The following is a 16,986-nucleotide window of genomic DNA, read 5'->3' as shown; positions in this document are numbered from 1 at the left end:
ATACACAGCACTCAAACACCCATCACAGTCAGCACTCTCACACCCATCACACTCAGCACTCTCTCACACATCATACACAGCACTCTCACACCCATCACAGTCAGAACTCTCACACACAGCATACACAGCACTCTCACACACATCGCACTCTCACACCCATCACACTCAGCACTCTCACACACATCATACACAGCACTCTCACACCCATCACAGTCAGCACTCTCACACACAGCATACACAGCACTCTCACACACATCGCACTCTCACACCCATCACACTCAGCACTCTCACACACATCATACACAGCACTCTCACACACATCATACACAGCACTCTCACACACAGCAGTCACACACATCCCACTCAGCACTCTCACACCCATCATACACAGCACTCTCACACACAGCACTCTCACTCACACCCATCACACTCAGCACTCTCACACACATCATACACAGCACTCTCACTCACACCCATCACACTCAGCACTCTCACACACATCATACACAGCACTCTCACACATAGCAGTCACACACATCACACTCAGCACTCACACACAGCACTCTCACACACATCATACACAGCACTCTCACACCCATAGCACTCTCACACTCAGCACTCTCACACACATCGCACTCAGCACTCTCACACACATCGCACTCAGCACTCTCACACACATCACACACAGCACTCTCACACACATCACACACAGCACTCTCACACACATCACACACAGCACTCTCACACACATCACACACAGCACTCTCACACCCATAGCACTCTCACACTCAGCACTCTCACACACATCGCACTCAGCACTCTCACACACATCGCACTCAGTACTCACACACATCGCACTCAGCACTCTCACACACATCGCACTCAGCACTCTCACACACATCACACACAGCACTCGCACACCCATCACACTCAGCACTCTCACACCCATCACACTCAGCACTCTCACACCCATCACACTCAGCACTCTCACACCCATCACACTCAGCACTCTCACACCCATCACACTCAGCACTATCACACACATCATACACAGCACTCTCACACCCATCACAGTCAGCACTCTCACACCCATCACACTCAGCACTCTCACACACATCATACACAGCACTCTCACACCCATCACAGTCAGAACTCTCACACACAGCACTCTCACACACATCGCACTCTCACACCCATCACACTCAGCACTCACACACATCATACACAGCACTCTCACACCCATCACAGTCAGCACTCTCACACACAGCATACACAGCGCTCTCACACACATCGCACTCTCACACCCATCACACTCAGCACTCTCACACACATCATACACAGCACTCTCACACACAGCAGTCATACACATCCCACTCAGCACTCTCACACCCATCATACACAGCACTCTCACACACAGCACTCTCACTCACACCCATCACACTCAGCACTCTCACACACATCATACACAGCACTCTCACTCACACCCATCACACTCAGCACTCTCACACACATCATACACAGCACTCTCACACATAGCAGTCACACACATCCCACTCAACACTCACACACAGCACTCTCACACACATCATACACAGCACTCTCACACCCATCACAGTCAGAACTCTCACACACAGCACTCTCACACACATCGCACTCTCACACCCATCACACTCAGCACTCACACACATCATACACAGCACTCTCACACCCATCACAGTCAGCACTCTCACACACAGCATACACAGCACTCTCACACACATCGCACTCTCACACCCATCACACTCAGCACTCTCACACACATCATACACAGCACTCTCACACACAGCAGTCACACACATCCCACTCAGCACTCTCACACCCATCATACACAGCACTCTCACACACAGCACTCTCACTCACACCCATCACACTCAGCACTCTCACACACATCATACACAGCACTCTCACTCACACCCATCACACTCAGCACTCTCACACACATCATACAAAGCACTCTCACACATAGCAGTCACACACATCCCACTCAACACTCACACACAGCACTCTCACACACATCATACACAGCACTCTCACACCCATAGCACTCTCACACTCAGCACTCTCACACACATCGCACTCAGCACTCTCACACACATCGCACTCAGCACTCTCACACCTATCGCACTCAGCACTCTCACACACATCGCACTCAGCACTCTCACACACATCGCACACAGCACTCTCACACACATCACACACAGCACTCTCACACACATCACACACAGCACTCTCACACACATCACACACAGCACTCTCACACACAGCACTCACACACACAGCATACACAGCACTCTGACACAGCATTTTTGTCTCCGGGTATCCATTTATAGAGACACCAGAGACAAATTGCAAGGAGAGACAGTGCAAGCATGTTATTAAATTTGCTTGCACTGTGCAGAACAAATACAGGGCTTTTTTTCTCATGCTAGAGCTCTTCAGCAGAGCTCTGTGCATGGTCGCCCTGGAAGAGCATTGAACCAACATGCTCACTTTGAGAGGGGGCGTGCTTGTCATTGGTGATGACAAAACACACCTTCTCTGCCCCGCCCCCTCCCCTTAGTGGGCCGCTGTGATAGAAAAATGCCCGGGCCGAATTTTTCTCCCAGTCCGGCCCTGGGCTGGTATATCAGCTGGTATACACAAAAGTTTTATTAATGTTTGTACATTAATTCAAACCAAAAATAAGCGATCCATAAAGTGTAACAGAAAACGGATTTAAATAGCAGTAAACTTGATTTGTCCTGATGAATCCATTGATGTAGAACAGATATCCAGACTGCTGCAAGAACAATTTGGATAAATGTATATGTATTTATAATGATCTCTGTTTTTGGGTATTATAGCAAAACGTGCAGCCTCAGATAATCATTTGATCTGAGTGCGTAATAAATTGGATAAATAGTTAGACACATTCTTCTAGAATTGTTGTATCATCCTATATAAGCAGTTGAGCAAATCCACCTTCTCTTTTCTGTATTTAGGGCAAACAGGTGAGTCATAGCGTTTAAGCTGGAATTGTTTTCAGTAGAATAGAATGCTTTACGTGCTGTATGTCGATTTATTTCCTGGTAATATGTGACTGGTAATAGTTTGGGTAAATTTAGTCTTGTGGTTAATATGTGCTCTTGTTTCAATAAAGGGATGAAGTCATAGATTTAACCATGTCTATCCCTATAGTAGAGGGATTGTACGGGAGCTCCAGTACTTTGGCTGAGAACCCCTGTTAAAAGTTCTCAGTGACTGGAGAATAAAGGGGTGGAGTGAATAAAGCCCTTTCCCTTAACACCAGACGACACTTGATGGGGAAGGGGAAAAAAACACATGTATATTGTCACAAAGCACACGTTCCTATAGGGACAATCACAACAGGGGGCCATCAACTTTTCTCAAAGTCCTTGCTGGACTAAAGACTAAAACGTCTACTATCAAGAAACTATTATTTATGAGGATTATCACACGGACGTATTTCTTGTTTGTTCCAAATATATATTTATTTTTTTATATTGTCTATTGGCGCAGCTCTTTTGTATCTTTTTATCTCAGTGAGCATTGATGGTTCTTCATCTTCCCCATATCCCCTCCATAAAGCACTCTCCTGGGCAAATGGGTAACTGAGCAGGGACGAGCGGTAAGTTGCGCCAGGCAGTCGCCTCGCACTTGGTCGATTTAGTTCCAGGTAGTTAGTGCCTAATCCAGTTGGAGAAGTCCTGGCTGCCTCGGTCCCACACAGCATAGAAAATTAGAGCACGTCGCTATATAGTAATGGAGGTGGCAGGGAAAGTGAGTCCTGCACCAGTTAGTAGCATGAACAGAGCAGGCTCCGCCAGAGTGATCACAAATTGTCCTCATCATAGCATAAAGAGGAATATCTAAGTCAGCTAACAGTGGGTTCCTTGCTATGAATGTGCCAATTAAGTGTAACCAGTCTTCATACTAACAGTAGGATATAATGGCGTGGATAAAGCAATGGATATCAAGATGTATATTGATCATATCTCCCCAGAGTGTTAATCTTATAGATAAGTCCCTAATTGGAACCTCAGTTCAACTACAAGATTACTTTAAGAGTTAATTGCAGGGCTTTACACCTATCGACCAATGTTGGCAGATATGCACTGATTTCTTAAGAAATTAAAATATTTCAGTCTTCTGCATCTTTGTTGTCTATTGTGCAATGATGTGTCAGGCTCTGTTGCCATCTGTATTTTCTGTCCTATGACTTTTGTTATATTATTTTGAAATCGCTGTATAATTAAATATTGTTAGAAAAGTTTAATTAAATAAAAAATATAGAAAAAAATATATGCATTGGTTTTGTTAGTCAAATTTTTATTGAGGTATTCACGTAAAATATATCACAGTGAAAGTGAGTATATATCTCAGTATGTGTACAAACAAGCTATAGCATAGCTAAGTCAAATGTATACAGAGTAGCAATACCTCATTTTTCAATAGGGAAAAAGGTTGTAGGTGAATAGAGACATTGCATAATGTGGCATAATAAAGTAGCCCATGAGGCAATAAACATATCTTATTTGTTAAAGACATCGTTGCATGGTGCATGGGCAGAAAAGCATGTAATAAACTTGTAGGCAGTAAAAAGGTAACCTAGGCTTAAAGAAAAAACTGAAAATAAACACAAAAGCTATATAAATGTTCTTGTCAGGTTAAAATAAGAGCCCCCTTATGATTTGCTTGGACCATCACTCATCCTATGCCACAACCAGGCCACTTTGGGAATCTTGCTCCTTGGAAAATGAATTGCTCAGCATTACCCGGCACAGGGGTGTTCCATTACTCCAACTCTCCTGACCCAGGCAGTAGTGAGAAGTGGTGCCAATAGTCTACTGATCGTCCCTCCTGGTGGTGGGATCACGGTCCTGTGAGAGTCCCATATTGCAGAGATCCTCCCGGGAATGTAAATGGCAGCATGGAGTTACTTCCATCTGGGTTCCCAGCCCAGAGAGAGAATATTTGGCTGAGATAGTGCCTGCAGCCTGCCGGTAACTTGTAAGGTGACCACTTGGGCACGATAAATATGTTGGAAAAATTCTCACTATGGCTGCAAATTTCATTGGAAAGGTTGATTCCCAACTCTGTTCTGCTTTTCCCGCTATTTAATGCAGTAGAGCTGACGATGAGACGTTCTTGGATCAGCCATCAGGAATGCTTGAGCGAGAGTGTGTAAGAGATGGTAAGTAAAGCTTCCCAAGTGGAAAACAGGATAACCCCCACCGATCCAATCAAGATGCCTCAAAGATCAGCCCACTTAGCCAACGAGACTAGGCTGCAGAATCACGGATGTGAGGATCTCTCAGACCGGTGCAATGCCAGACAAAGTAGCACATTCATAGGTACCAGTTGCTAAATTTAGTTATTACAGCATTGTAGTTGCGCTAGAATGGAGGAGCTACAATTTAGTGCATCCATTCATCTTGGCAGTCAGGCCCTGCCCTCCATACATTGACTTAAAAATAAATAAATTATTTTACGTATAGTTGTTTGCAAGCAAGGGTTTATTTGGGCACATTAGTTAATGGTTTGAGAAGGGTGAAGCAAGTATGGTGCCAGGAACACACTTCATGGATATATCAGGTTGTGTGATCAGTAAATAATTGGAAACCTGGGAATATGCGTCAGGTAGGAGACTGGAAACGTGCCACTTATTTCCAATCCCTGGAGCTTTTTCTTTCCTTTGTAGTAGTTGTTCAAACACTGATAAGTGTGCATTATTAGTTTTTTTGGAAGCAGTAAGTTGAGTTTTCTGTGCAGATCTTGATAGTGTTATTTGTCTTGGAACGTATTATGTACCGCAAATGACGTATTTTATCATTTATCAAAGACTTTTATAGATAATTTCTAACTTTATAAGAACTTAGATACCAGGAAATACTTAAAAACAAGAGAACTCAGGATTATTCACTAAAGTGAGAATTGTTGGGAATTCAAAGTGATTTTAAAATGTAAGGCCAAGTTAACCAATTGGAAAAAATCCCTCAATCAGCTATGCTTCCATCTAAGTTACTTTGTAGCAGCACACACAAGCATCTGAACCACCGTAGCGTGCTGAAGTCCTTTATGTGTGAAGAGTGTGTCCTCTTTATTTATTTTACAAAAAGTGCAGATTCCAATAGAAAGTGGCACTTATATGAATTAACATTGTTACATCCCCTGGCTGTCAATCAGACAACTGGTCTTGTTACTTCCTGGTAGCTTAGCTCAAAGCACCTACCTTGCAAAAAAAATTCTCATTGAGCTACATAGGGAAGTCTGTGATTGGACAGCCACAGAAAGTCTGGGCGGAATTAGAAGGAGATGGCTTGCTAATGCAGACAAGAGAACTGCAGCTTTTAAAGGCTGTTTTTAGACTTGCCACAATGAAAAAAATAAATTATAAAATGCATGCATGTTTTCATTGAAGGTATATCTACTAAATGTTTTTAAAATGATCTTCATGTAAGGGGTGTGGGGGAGACGGTGGAGGTTGGCACTTGAGTGTCCTTTTAAATTTGAAATTCCCATTGATTTCCCATCAATTCTCAGTTGAGTGAAGAATTCTGTGGATGTGATATATTCAATAACAAAGACATTGTGAAGAAATGACAAGTGAATAGAATATTTTAGGGCAAAATAGTTGAAATGGAAAATTCTCCAAGGCATTTATATTTCCAGCTAACTGAATATATATTTGCCATTCACTTCTCTTTTTTTCTACAACTTACTCATCATGAGTAACTCGAGTGGCGGTGCTGACCTCTGCGATGGACGGCATTACTGAATTATCATTACTCCAATATTAAGTCTTTTTGACAACCTTCTGGCGATAATCAGCTTTTTTTTGCCTTTTGGTGTGGGTCATTGACCTTGCACAGAGGCTGGTGCCATTTTCCAGGAAGACTAAACCCAGGCTTGGCCTGCAGCTCCTACAATGGAAGCCTAGCTGGAGACCAAGTGAGGAAGATGGCCATCCTCTTATATTGCAGCGCACTGGTCTTCTAGGCTCCTCAGCCTCCTGCTACACCAGGCCTTTGGACCTGTGGTGGATATCCTGGTCCTCGCAGTGGAGGCTGCCTGCTAGCTTAGGTGAAGGATTGTGTACTGAAACAGCGGTGCACATGTGCATGTTGCAAGATAGCCACGTGGCTGTGTGAACTGAGACCTTACCTACAGTCCGAAAATGTTTTATCAAAGTTTGACTTTATTTGTGCAAAATTCTGATCTTAACTGTTCAAAGACTGGTCCTGACAAAGCTTAAAACGTATTAAAGGGTGATAAAAGCCAGCAGGGAAGGAAGTCTTGGGTGCCTCTACTAGGCATATCTGCCACATTAAGCTGTGTTTTGCCACAGTGGAGCCCACTAGTGGGTTTTCACCATTACACCATCCACACCTGTGGAGGGTCTTTGGGAGTAGACAACAGAGACGCCAAAACTGGTGTTCTTGGTTCCTTCAAAGACCTCCTGGGAAGAAGGACTTGAGAACAAGTGGTGATAAAGTACTGGCTCATTTCTAGGCCTGGGGCTAGTAAGGTATCTTTCCTTCACTTCATCGCGCAATGATTCTTTATGGGTATTTTATAAGCTGGTCTTACCCCTACCTAGATTAGGAATTTGTTGACAGTTTGCTATCTAAGCCTCGCTGACCCATTTTTTAGGTCTTCAGTTAGTGCTTACATTTTTGCACGTTGGTTTTTCTTTTCTTCAAATTGTGCATACAAATTTCATATGAAGTCTTCCTGTGGTCTCCATATTATTCTCACAACTTTGTTCCTCTACTATTTTATATTCAGCAAATATTTGTTTTTGCTGTTTGGAGGGCTTTTATGTTTTATACAAAAAAAAACCTCAATTCCTGAGCTCGCTTCTCAATGTCACATTATATGTACACTGGTCAGTCCTATTAATGTTGATTTTTTTTTTATATCTGTGCTATCTGGCACTTTGCTTGTACGTGTGAATTGAACAAAAATAAAGTAAAAAAAAAAATAGCATTTATTTATATCATTGGACAAAAATACATGCAATACATCTGTAATTATCTGTTCAGAGCAACAAAGTGAGTTCAAAGTGATTTTTGAATTGTAACACCAAATAGCCAGTCTATGAACAGTTCTCAAATCAGCTATGCTTTCAGTATATTGAGCTAAAATGGGAAATTTACTTTGAACGATCTTTAAATTTAGTTTGGATCCTGACAGTTTGCACTTTATTGAAAAACCCTGATAATTATCTGACCTCCAGGCAAATACCACGAGTACTAGATTTTTTTTAAATTGATTCAACAATCATTTATCATCAAATACCCAAAGTAGCAACTGTCTTTTTTTTTTTTTTAAACAAATGAGTTCTTATCGTCTTAATTTTGAGAGATCATACTTGAGGAGAAAACTGCACAAAATATTCTAGGACGTGCTGCAGCAAAAAAATGTTTTGTACAGTTTGCCAAGTATCACAAGACCTCTTTTCTCATGTGGCATGGTGAGTAGCTCCCTAGGGCACCAGAGAGTTATAGTACGGTTGGTGAAAAGCCATCATAGGTAAACATTTTTTTCCTGTTCGCTATTGCCACTTTCTTGTTTTGCATAGACCAACATTTCTAAATTTGTCAGTTCTGCTTTTTTTTCGCCATAAATAAAAGAACATATATATAAGTTCTCTCTCACGCTCCTTGAATAAAGCTCTTTAATAACAGCCTAATTTCTCACCCACCCACATATAATATTACAATAAATAATAGCACAGCGCTTCCAGGATGTGATTTATTGTGTCAAACTGCAGACATGACACACACAGGTAATGTGCAGTTCAATGTTTTGACTCTACTGCCCAGCGTGCCCATGCCGAGAGACGGCCCTGCGTTTATTTTAATTTATATAAAACTGCAACTGCTTTCTAAATTTACACACAGCTGCCTTTTTTCTGCAGTGCTCCAAAATTCGTTTTCAGACTACTTGTCATTGCTCTTTTCGCAAAAAGTAATGGGAAAATAAAATGGATGGCAAAGGCAGAATAAGGAATATCTGGAGGCTAACAATAGAATAAATAGGCGCAGCAGACACTTATACATAAATCCCGCCTTTTCTAATTTTTCTTATTTTTTTTGACAGAGGACACAATAATGGAAACTGTTTTCCCAATATTTGTGGACATGCATGTGGCTGTAATGGTATTTTTTTTTTCATGTTATGCCGTTAGGGGTATATGTCTGCAATTACTTAATAAGTAAGTTTACTAAGCCAAAAACTATGTCACCAATGCTTTTTAGTCAGACGTAAGCTACACAATTCATAGTTATTTATTCTGAGAGTTGCAGGGTAACTAAGTTTGACATTTTGTAAATGAATGGAACACTATAGTGTCAGCATGGCAAACATGAATTCCTGACACTATAGTGGTAAAATAACTGTTTAGGTGACTGTCTCCCTTGCCTCCCTTTGAAGATGCGATTTTAGTCAACTTTTTCCAGCCACATGATGGTCTCATTGTGGCTAGCCTCGCCTCTGTGGCTGAGATCATCAAACTTGACAATCTCAGCCAATCCAATGCTTTCCTACTGCACCACTCAGTATCTCCTCATAGTGATGCACTGAATGAATGCATTTCTATGGAGACACTGTGCAGCACTGAAACAGGAAGCACACCTAGTGGCCATCTGAGAGACTGACACTAGAGGTGATACTAGGCAGTAATGTTAAGGTAAATGTAATGTAAACACTGCCTATTCACATTGAAAATCCTGAGGGGACTGACTATAAACACCAGAAAAACTACATTAAGGTGGAATTGTTCTGGTGACTATAGTGTCCCTTTAAGCAAACAAACTTTGAATTAAAACCCTGATTATTTTCTTTTTCCAGATCTATATACGCAAATCACAATCTGAATGGTAAAAAAAACAAAAACAAAAAAACTAAAATAGCTAAATTGTGATTTTAGTTGAGTTGGTGAATTATTCCAGATTAACTATTTTTGTTCAAAGATTGCGATTTAGATATTATGTTACTACCATTTGGTGTTCAGTGAGTTAACCCCCATGTGTTTTTACCGGTGTACCGAACCTGCTCTGCACTGATGTTGGCACGGGGTGATGGGAGTCAGTCCAGAGCAGGTAGGCACAGCAGGTCTCTGCGCTCACCAAACATTCCACACACAATACATTGTATCAAGATGGCCCGCCCACTCCTTCTGCCTCTGCTCTGGTTTTTCCTGTTCCCCTTTCTTCTCTCCTCCCTTCCTGTTTTCACCAAACATGTGACTGTTCTGTAAGAGAACAGCTGACCAGCAACATTTAACTTCCTCATTACCAGGAGATTCTGCAAGTCTCACAGTACTCCAGGCAATGGAATAAGGCAAAGGCAGGATTCCTGAGCAGCCCACCATGTCTCCCCCACCATGTCTCACTTTAAGGACCTGCTTGCTGCTGCTGCTGCTGTCGGTGTGCTCACTGGGCAGAGTGGAGGGGGCAGCTCGGAAGCCTAACATCGTGCTGATTCTGACAGATGATCAGGATGTCTCCCTGGGTGGCATGGTAACTAGTTTAGGAGATATTTTGTATCTGGTTTTTTATGTTGCACAGAGGGCAGGGGGTGTGGGGCAGAGCACATGTATCAGTTTATTACACTTCTGTTTACTTGTGTTCCTGTCCTTTCATTATCTGGACTGTGCATTTTATTTTTTGTTTTGTCAAGCATCCCCCAGTCACCATGTGCTTTAATAATACCCTACCTGGTTTGTCCTGTTGCTCAGTTTAATATGCCAGGGTTTATCACGTGATCAGATCTCTTCCTTGTTTATAGTGCATGGTCTGAAAACTACATTCCCCTTCATGCTCTGCTGAGCATTTTGGGAAATGTGCAGGCTTGGATTGTGCTGCTGATTTGTAGAATACTAGGCAAGATCATGTAACTCTGCCTTATGTCTACAATACTGATATTTTATTATTAAAATGTATTATTTTAGAGCCATATGTCATTATCACCGAATTAATTGCCTTTAATAAATAATTGTGCAAAAGTTTTAATCTGAGCCGGGTAAGCAGTATGACAGAATACAGCTAAACTATTGTTGTGGAAAATCTGTAGTAATGTATAAAGTGCGTGGGGGAAAAAGAACGAAGACATTAACCTAAATGTGACGTAAACGGATATTCCCTAAAGCTTGAATTGTTGGGAATACAAAGTCACCTTCAGATTTTAGGCCAAAAATAGCCAATTTAAGGGAAAAATTAAAACCTCAGTCCGCTGTGTTTCTAGTTAAAGGGACACTCCAGGCACCCAGACCACATCTGCCCATTGGAGTGATCTGGGTGCCAACTCCCACTACCCTTAACCCTGCAACTGTAATTATTGCAGTTTTTTATAAACTGCAATAATTACCTTGCAGGGTTAACTCCACCTCTAGTGGCTGTCTACTAGACAGCCACTAGAGGGCACTTCCTGGTCCATAGCACAGATTATCTGTGTTAGAGCGTCGCTGGACGTCCTCACGTCCTCACGCTTTTCAATGCTTTCCTATGGCGAGCTCTAATGCACATGCGTGGCATTGCCGTGCATGCGCATTAGGTCTCCGTGGCTGGCGGGCGGGATCAGTCTCGCCCACCGGACGACGTAATGAGGAAGAGGAGGAGCGGCGGCGACCCGAAACCACTGCTGAGGGACATCGGCGGGGGTCTCAGGTAAGTGACTGAAGGGGTTTTTACCCCTTCAGCAACCGGGGATTGGGATCCGTTTTCCAGGCACTGGAGTGTCCCTTTAAGCTATTTTGACCTACAACAGGCTTCCCCAAACTCCAGCCCTCCAGATGTTGCTGAACTTCAACTCCCATGATTCTCGGCCTATCTATTTCATTCATAGAATCATGGTAGTTGTAGTTCAGCAACATCTGGAGGGCTGGAATATGGGGAAGCATGACCTACAATTTGAAATTCACTTAGAAATGACAGAAATTAATTATTTAATAATCATGATGGCCTCAGCGTTTCCTCAGTGCTCAGCTCCCATGTATATACTATAAATACCAAGTTAGCTGAGACAGTCTTCTATGTCAGTGTTCCCCAACCCCCGGGCCGCGGACCGGTACCGGTCCGTGGATCAAACGGTACCGGGCCGCCCAGGGGTGTGCGAGCCTGCCGGCTAATGCAGGGCTGGCATTGCCCAAGTGCCAGCCCTGCAATGTGCCTGCGGACCGGAGGGGAGATCAGAGATCTCCCTCCCCGGTCCGCAGGCACTGTGCTGGCAGCCGGCAGGGGAGAGAGAGAGGACCCAGGAGCTCTTACCTGCAGCTCCTCCGGGTCCTCCTCTCGCGAGATTTGGAGCGTTGCCGCGGTAACCACGGCAACGCTCCAAATCTCGCGAGAGTGAACTCTAGCCCTGTAACTGGGCTAGAGTTCACCTCACCACCACCGGACCACCAGGGAATACCCACCGGACCACCAGGGACTAAGAAATGTCCCCCCTCCTCCCAGTAAAGGTAAGAAGGGAGGGGGGACATCAATATATTATTTTTAATTAAATAAATAAAAAAAAGCCTCCCTACCCTCCTTACTCCCCATACACACACTGCCCCATACACACACTACACACACAGCCCTACACACACTGCCCCATACACACACTACACACACTGCCCAATACACACACTACACACACAGCCCTACACACACTGCCCCACAAACACTGCCCCATACACACACTACACACACAGCCCCACAAACACTGCCCCATACACACACTACACACACAGCCCCACAAACACTGCCCCATACACACACTACACACACTGCCCCCATACACACACTACACACACTGCCCCCAAACACTGCCCCATACACACACTACACACACAGCCCCCATACACACACTACACACACTGCCCCCAAACACTGCCCCATACACACACTACACACACTGCCCCACAAACACTGCCCCATACACACACTACACACACTGCCCCACAAACACTGCCCCATACACACACAGCCCCACAAACACTGCCCCATACACACACTACACACACTGCCCCCATACACACACTACACACACTGCCCCCATACACACACTACACACCCAGCCCCACAAACACTGCCCCATACACACACTACACACACTGCCCCACAAACACTGCCCCATACACACACTACACACACTGCCCCGCAAACACTGCCCCCATACACACACTACACACACTGCCCCACAAACACTGCCCCATACACACACTACACACACTGCCCCACAAACACTCCCCCATACACACACTACACACACTGCCCCCAAACACTGCCCCCATACACACACTACACACACTGCCCCCATACACACACTGCCCCATACACACACTGCAAACACTGCCCCCATACACACACTACACACACTGCCCCACAAACACTGCCCCATACACACACTACACACACTGCCCCCAAACACTGCCCCATACACACACTACACACACTGCCCCGCAAACACTGCCCCCCATACACACATCGCCCCAAACACACACACACTGCAACTCTCACACACACTGCCACCCTCACATACACACTGCACCGCTCACACACACATACACACAATTTTGAGTCTATGTCTTTATGTGACTGTGTTTGTGATTTTCTGACTATGTATGTGTCTGCGTGTTTTTTTAATATATGTGACTGTTTTTTTTTTTTTTTGTCTTATTAAATCAAAACAAGCGGGCCACGGAAAAATTATCAAATGTTTACCGGTCCGCGGCGATAAAAAGGTTGGGGAGCACTGTTCTATGTGATTGGAACAAGCCAGTCGATGTAGTGTCCTAACGAGCCGTGCGCGAACATCTGCAATGTGCTGTTATTTTATTTTAAAACTTTTTTACTTTATTTTATTCTGCTGTTGTCCTTTGTGGGGAGAGAAAGTGCCTTATCACCAAGAACCAGTGGAGATAGCTTGAATAAGCTCATTATTCACGTGCTTTTACAGCCAGAGCCTGCTTCCTAAGGCTCTGCAGATCGTGAGTGACCCATTACCTCTGTTTTCACTCTGCTTTTTAAGTGTAACAGTATTATACTATGCTTTTTTCTTGAATTCTAGGTCGAAATCAGGATTCACTGAATATAAGTATAATCTGTTCATTATTTATTTTCTGTTGCACCTCCCTAAATCCAATTTGCTATTTTCTATATCTGCAATGTGCTACCCACAATAAAAATGCAGAAGTTTACTTAGACTTTACTGTAAATGTGAGTTTCTCTATGCTGCCAAGGTATCCAGGATAGAAGAACAAAATTAATTTGGAGATTAATGCAGGAGATATATTGTACCTGCTGCAGGCAATCTAATTACCATTTATTGTACTTTTCCTGTTTAGTGCAGGACATATTGATCAGAAGTAGAGGCAGACAATAAAAAGTGTATATGCTTCTTTACGTTATGCCACGGCACACTGTGCTTGGCCAGGGTTATTCCACTAAAGTGAGAATTGTCAGGATTCAAAGTGAATTTTTAAATTTAAGGCCAAAGCACCCAAACTGGAACCATAGGGGACTTCGAGAATTTTTGCAGTTCTCTATTTTGACTTTAAATTTGAAATTCACTTTGAATTCCCAACAGTTCTCACTTTAGTAAATAACCCTAGTTGTGTAGAATTGGGAAAAAGACAAAAGGGATGCATAGTAACAAAGTGTCCTAAATCTGCAGGGACAGTCCTAGTTTTGTCACAAGCCAGAAATAATATTTACCTGGTGTTCCTTGAAGGAACACCATAGTGCCAGAAATACATAGTGTTAAATACCCATTTTGCCCTGTTAAATAAAAAAATAAAGAAAATCCTCACCTTTATTCCAGATCCACATGGGTACGCCGGTGCTGGTTCGCCCCCACTTCACTTTCCTGGCTGAGATTATTAGAATTGATTATCTCAGCCAATCCAATGCTTTCCAACAGGAAAGCATTGGGAGGTTATTGCACATGTGCAGCAAAATATCAGGCTGCATCAATCAACAACTTTTCATAGAACCAGTGCATCTTTCATAGAACCAGTGCATCTCAGTGCATCTCTGTAAAGAAAGTTCAGCTCCTCCATCCAAAGCGTGGAGATGCTGAACGTCAGTGCTGCACTTTGTGTAGCACTGACCCATGATGCACTTCTAGTGCCCGTCTGAGTGACTGCCACTAGAGGTGTTCCTAGTCAGGTAGAATAGGCAGTGTTTACATCAAAAAGCCTGCAGGGACAGACTGTACTGTCCCTTTAACCCCTTAAAGGGACACTCCAGGCACCCAGACCACTTCTGCTCATTGGAGTGGTCTGGGTGCCAACTCCCATTACCCTTAACACTGCAACTGTAATTGTTGCAGTTTTTTTATAAACTGCAATAATTACCTTGCAAGGTTAAGTCCTCCCCTAGTGGCTGTCTACTAGACAGCCACTAGAAGGAACTTCCTGGTCCCTAGCACAGATTATGTGAGGACCTCCAGCGTCGCTCTATTCCCCATAGGGAAGCATTGAAATTAATTTTCAATGCTTTCCTATGGGGTGCGCTAATGCGCATGCGTGGCATTGCTGCGCATGCGCATTAGGTCTCCTCGGCCGGTGGGCGGGATCAGTCTCGCCCACCGGCCGACGGAGGAAGAAGGAGGAGCAGGTAGCGACGTGGGACATGTCGCTGCCTGAGGTAAGTGACTGAAGGGGTTTTCACCCCTTCAGTAACTGGGGAATGGGGGGTGGGAGGGAGAGGGACCCTCCAGTGCCAGGAAAACGGATTGTTTTCCTGGCACTGGAGTTTCCCTTTAAGGACACATGACATGTGTGACATGTCATGATTCCCTTTTATTCCAGAAGTTTGGTCCTTAAGGGGTTCAATTCAAGCATACAGGGAGTGCAGAATTATTAGGCAAGTTGTATTTTTGAGGATTAATTTTATTATTGAACAACAACCATGTTCTCAATGAACCCAAAAAACTCATTAATATCAAAGCTGAATATTTTTGGAAGTAGTTTTTAGTTTGTTTTTAGTTTTAGCTATTTTAGGGGGATATCTGTGTGTGCAGGTGACTATTACTGTGCATAATTATTAGGCAACTTAACAAAAAACAAATATATACCCATTTCAATTATTTATTTTTACCAGTGAAACCAATATAACATCTCAACATTCACAAATATACATTTCTGACATTCAAAAACATTACAAAAACAAATCAGTGACCAATATAGCCACCTTTCTTTGCAAGGACACTCAAAAGCCTGCCATCCATGGATTCTGTCAGTGTTTTGATCTGTTCACTATCAACATTGCGTGCAGCAGCAACCACAGCCTCCCAGACACTGTTCAGAGAGGTGTACTGTTTTCCCTCCTTGTAAATCTCACATTTGATGATGGACCACAGGTTCTCAATGGGGTTCAGATCAGGTGAACAAGGAGGCCATGTCATTAGATTTTCTTCTTTTATACCCTTTCTTGCCAGCCACGCTGTGGAGTACTTGGACGCGTGTGATGGAGCAGTGTCCTGCATGAAAATCATGTTTTTCTTGAAGGATGCAGACTTCTTCCTGTACCACTGCTTGAAGAAGGTGTCTTCCAGAAACTGGGAGTTGAGCTTGACTCCATCCTCAACCCGAAAAGGCCCCACAAGCTCATCTTTGATGATACCAGCCCAAACCAGTACTCCACCTCCACCTTGCTGGCGTCTGAGTCGGACTGGAGCTCTCTGCCCTTTACCAATCCATCCATCTGGCCCATCAAGACTCACTCTCATTTCATCAGTCCATAAAACCTTAGAAAAATCAGTCTTGAGATATTTCTTGGCCCAGTCTTGACGTTTCAGCTTGTGTGTCTTGTTCAGTGGTGGTCGTCTTTCAGCCTTTTTTACCTTGGCCATGTCTCTGAGTATTGCACACCTTGTGCTTTCGGGCACTCCAGTGATGTTGCAGCTCTGAAATATGGCCAAACTGGTGGCAAGTGGCATCTTGGCAGCTGCACG

The 16,986-nt window shown here is 43.6% G+C and overlaps 1 protein-coding gene across 1 annotated transcript in view; it reads left to right on the top strand.

Moving 5' to 3' along the window:
• The first annotated feature begins 10,286 nt into the window (after positions 1–10,286).
• Positions 10,287–16,986, top strand: part of GNS (glucosamine (N-acetyl)-6-sulfatase) — a 43,134-nt gene continuing 36,434 nt past the window's right edge. Inside the window, exon 1 of the mRNA XM_063447064.1 lies at positions 10,287–10,565. Coding sequence (XP_063303134.1) covers positions 10,416–10,565 — 150 coding nt within the window. The 5' untranslated portion in view covers positions 10,287–10,415. The remainder of the gene's footprint in view (positions 10,566–16,986) is intronic.

The sequence above is a fragment of the Pelobates fuscus genome, chromosome 3 (genome assembly GCF_036172605.1).
Source record: "Pelobates fuscus isolate aPelFus1 chromosome 3, aPelFus1.pri, whole genome shotgun sequence".
Lineage (NCBI taxonomy): Eukaryota > Metazoa > Chordata > Amphibia > Anura > Pelobatidae > Pelobates > Pelobates fuscus.
This window is presented reverse-complemented; position numbering and strand designations above follow the sequence as displayed.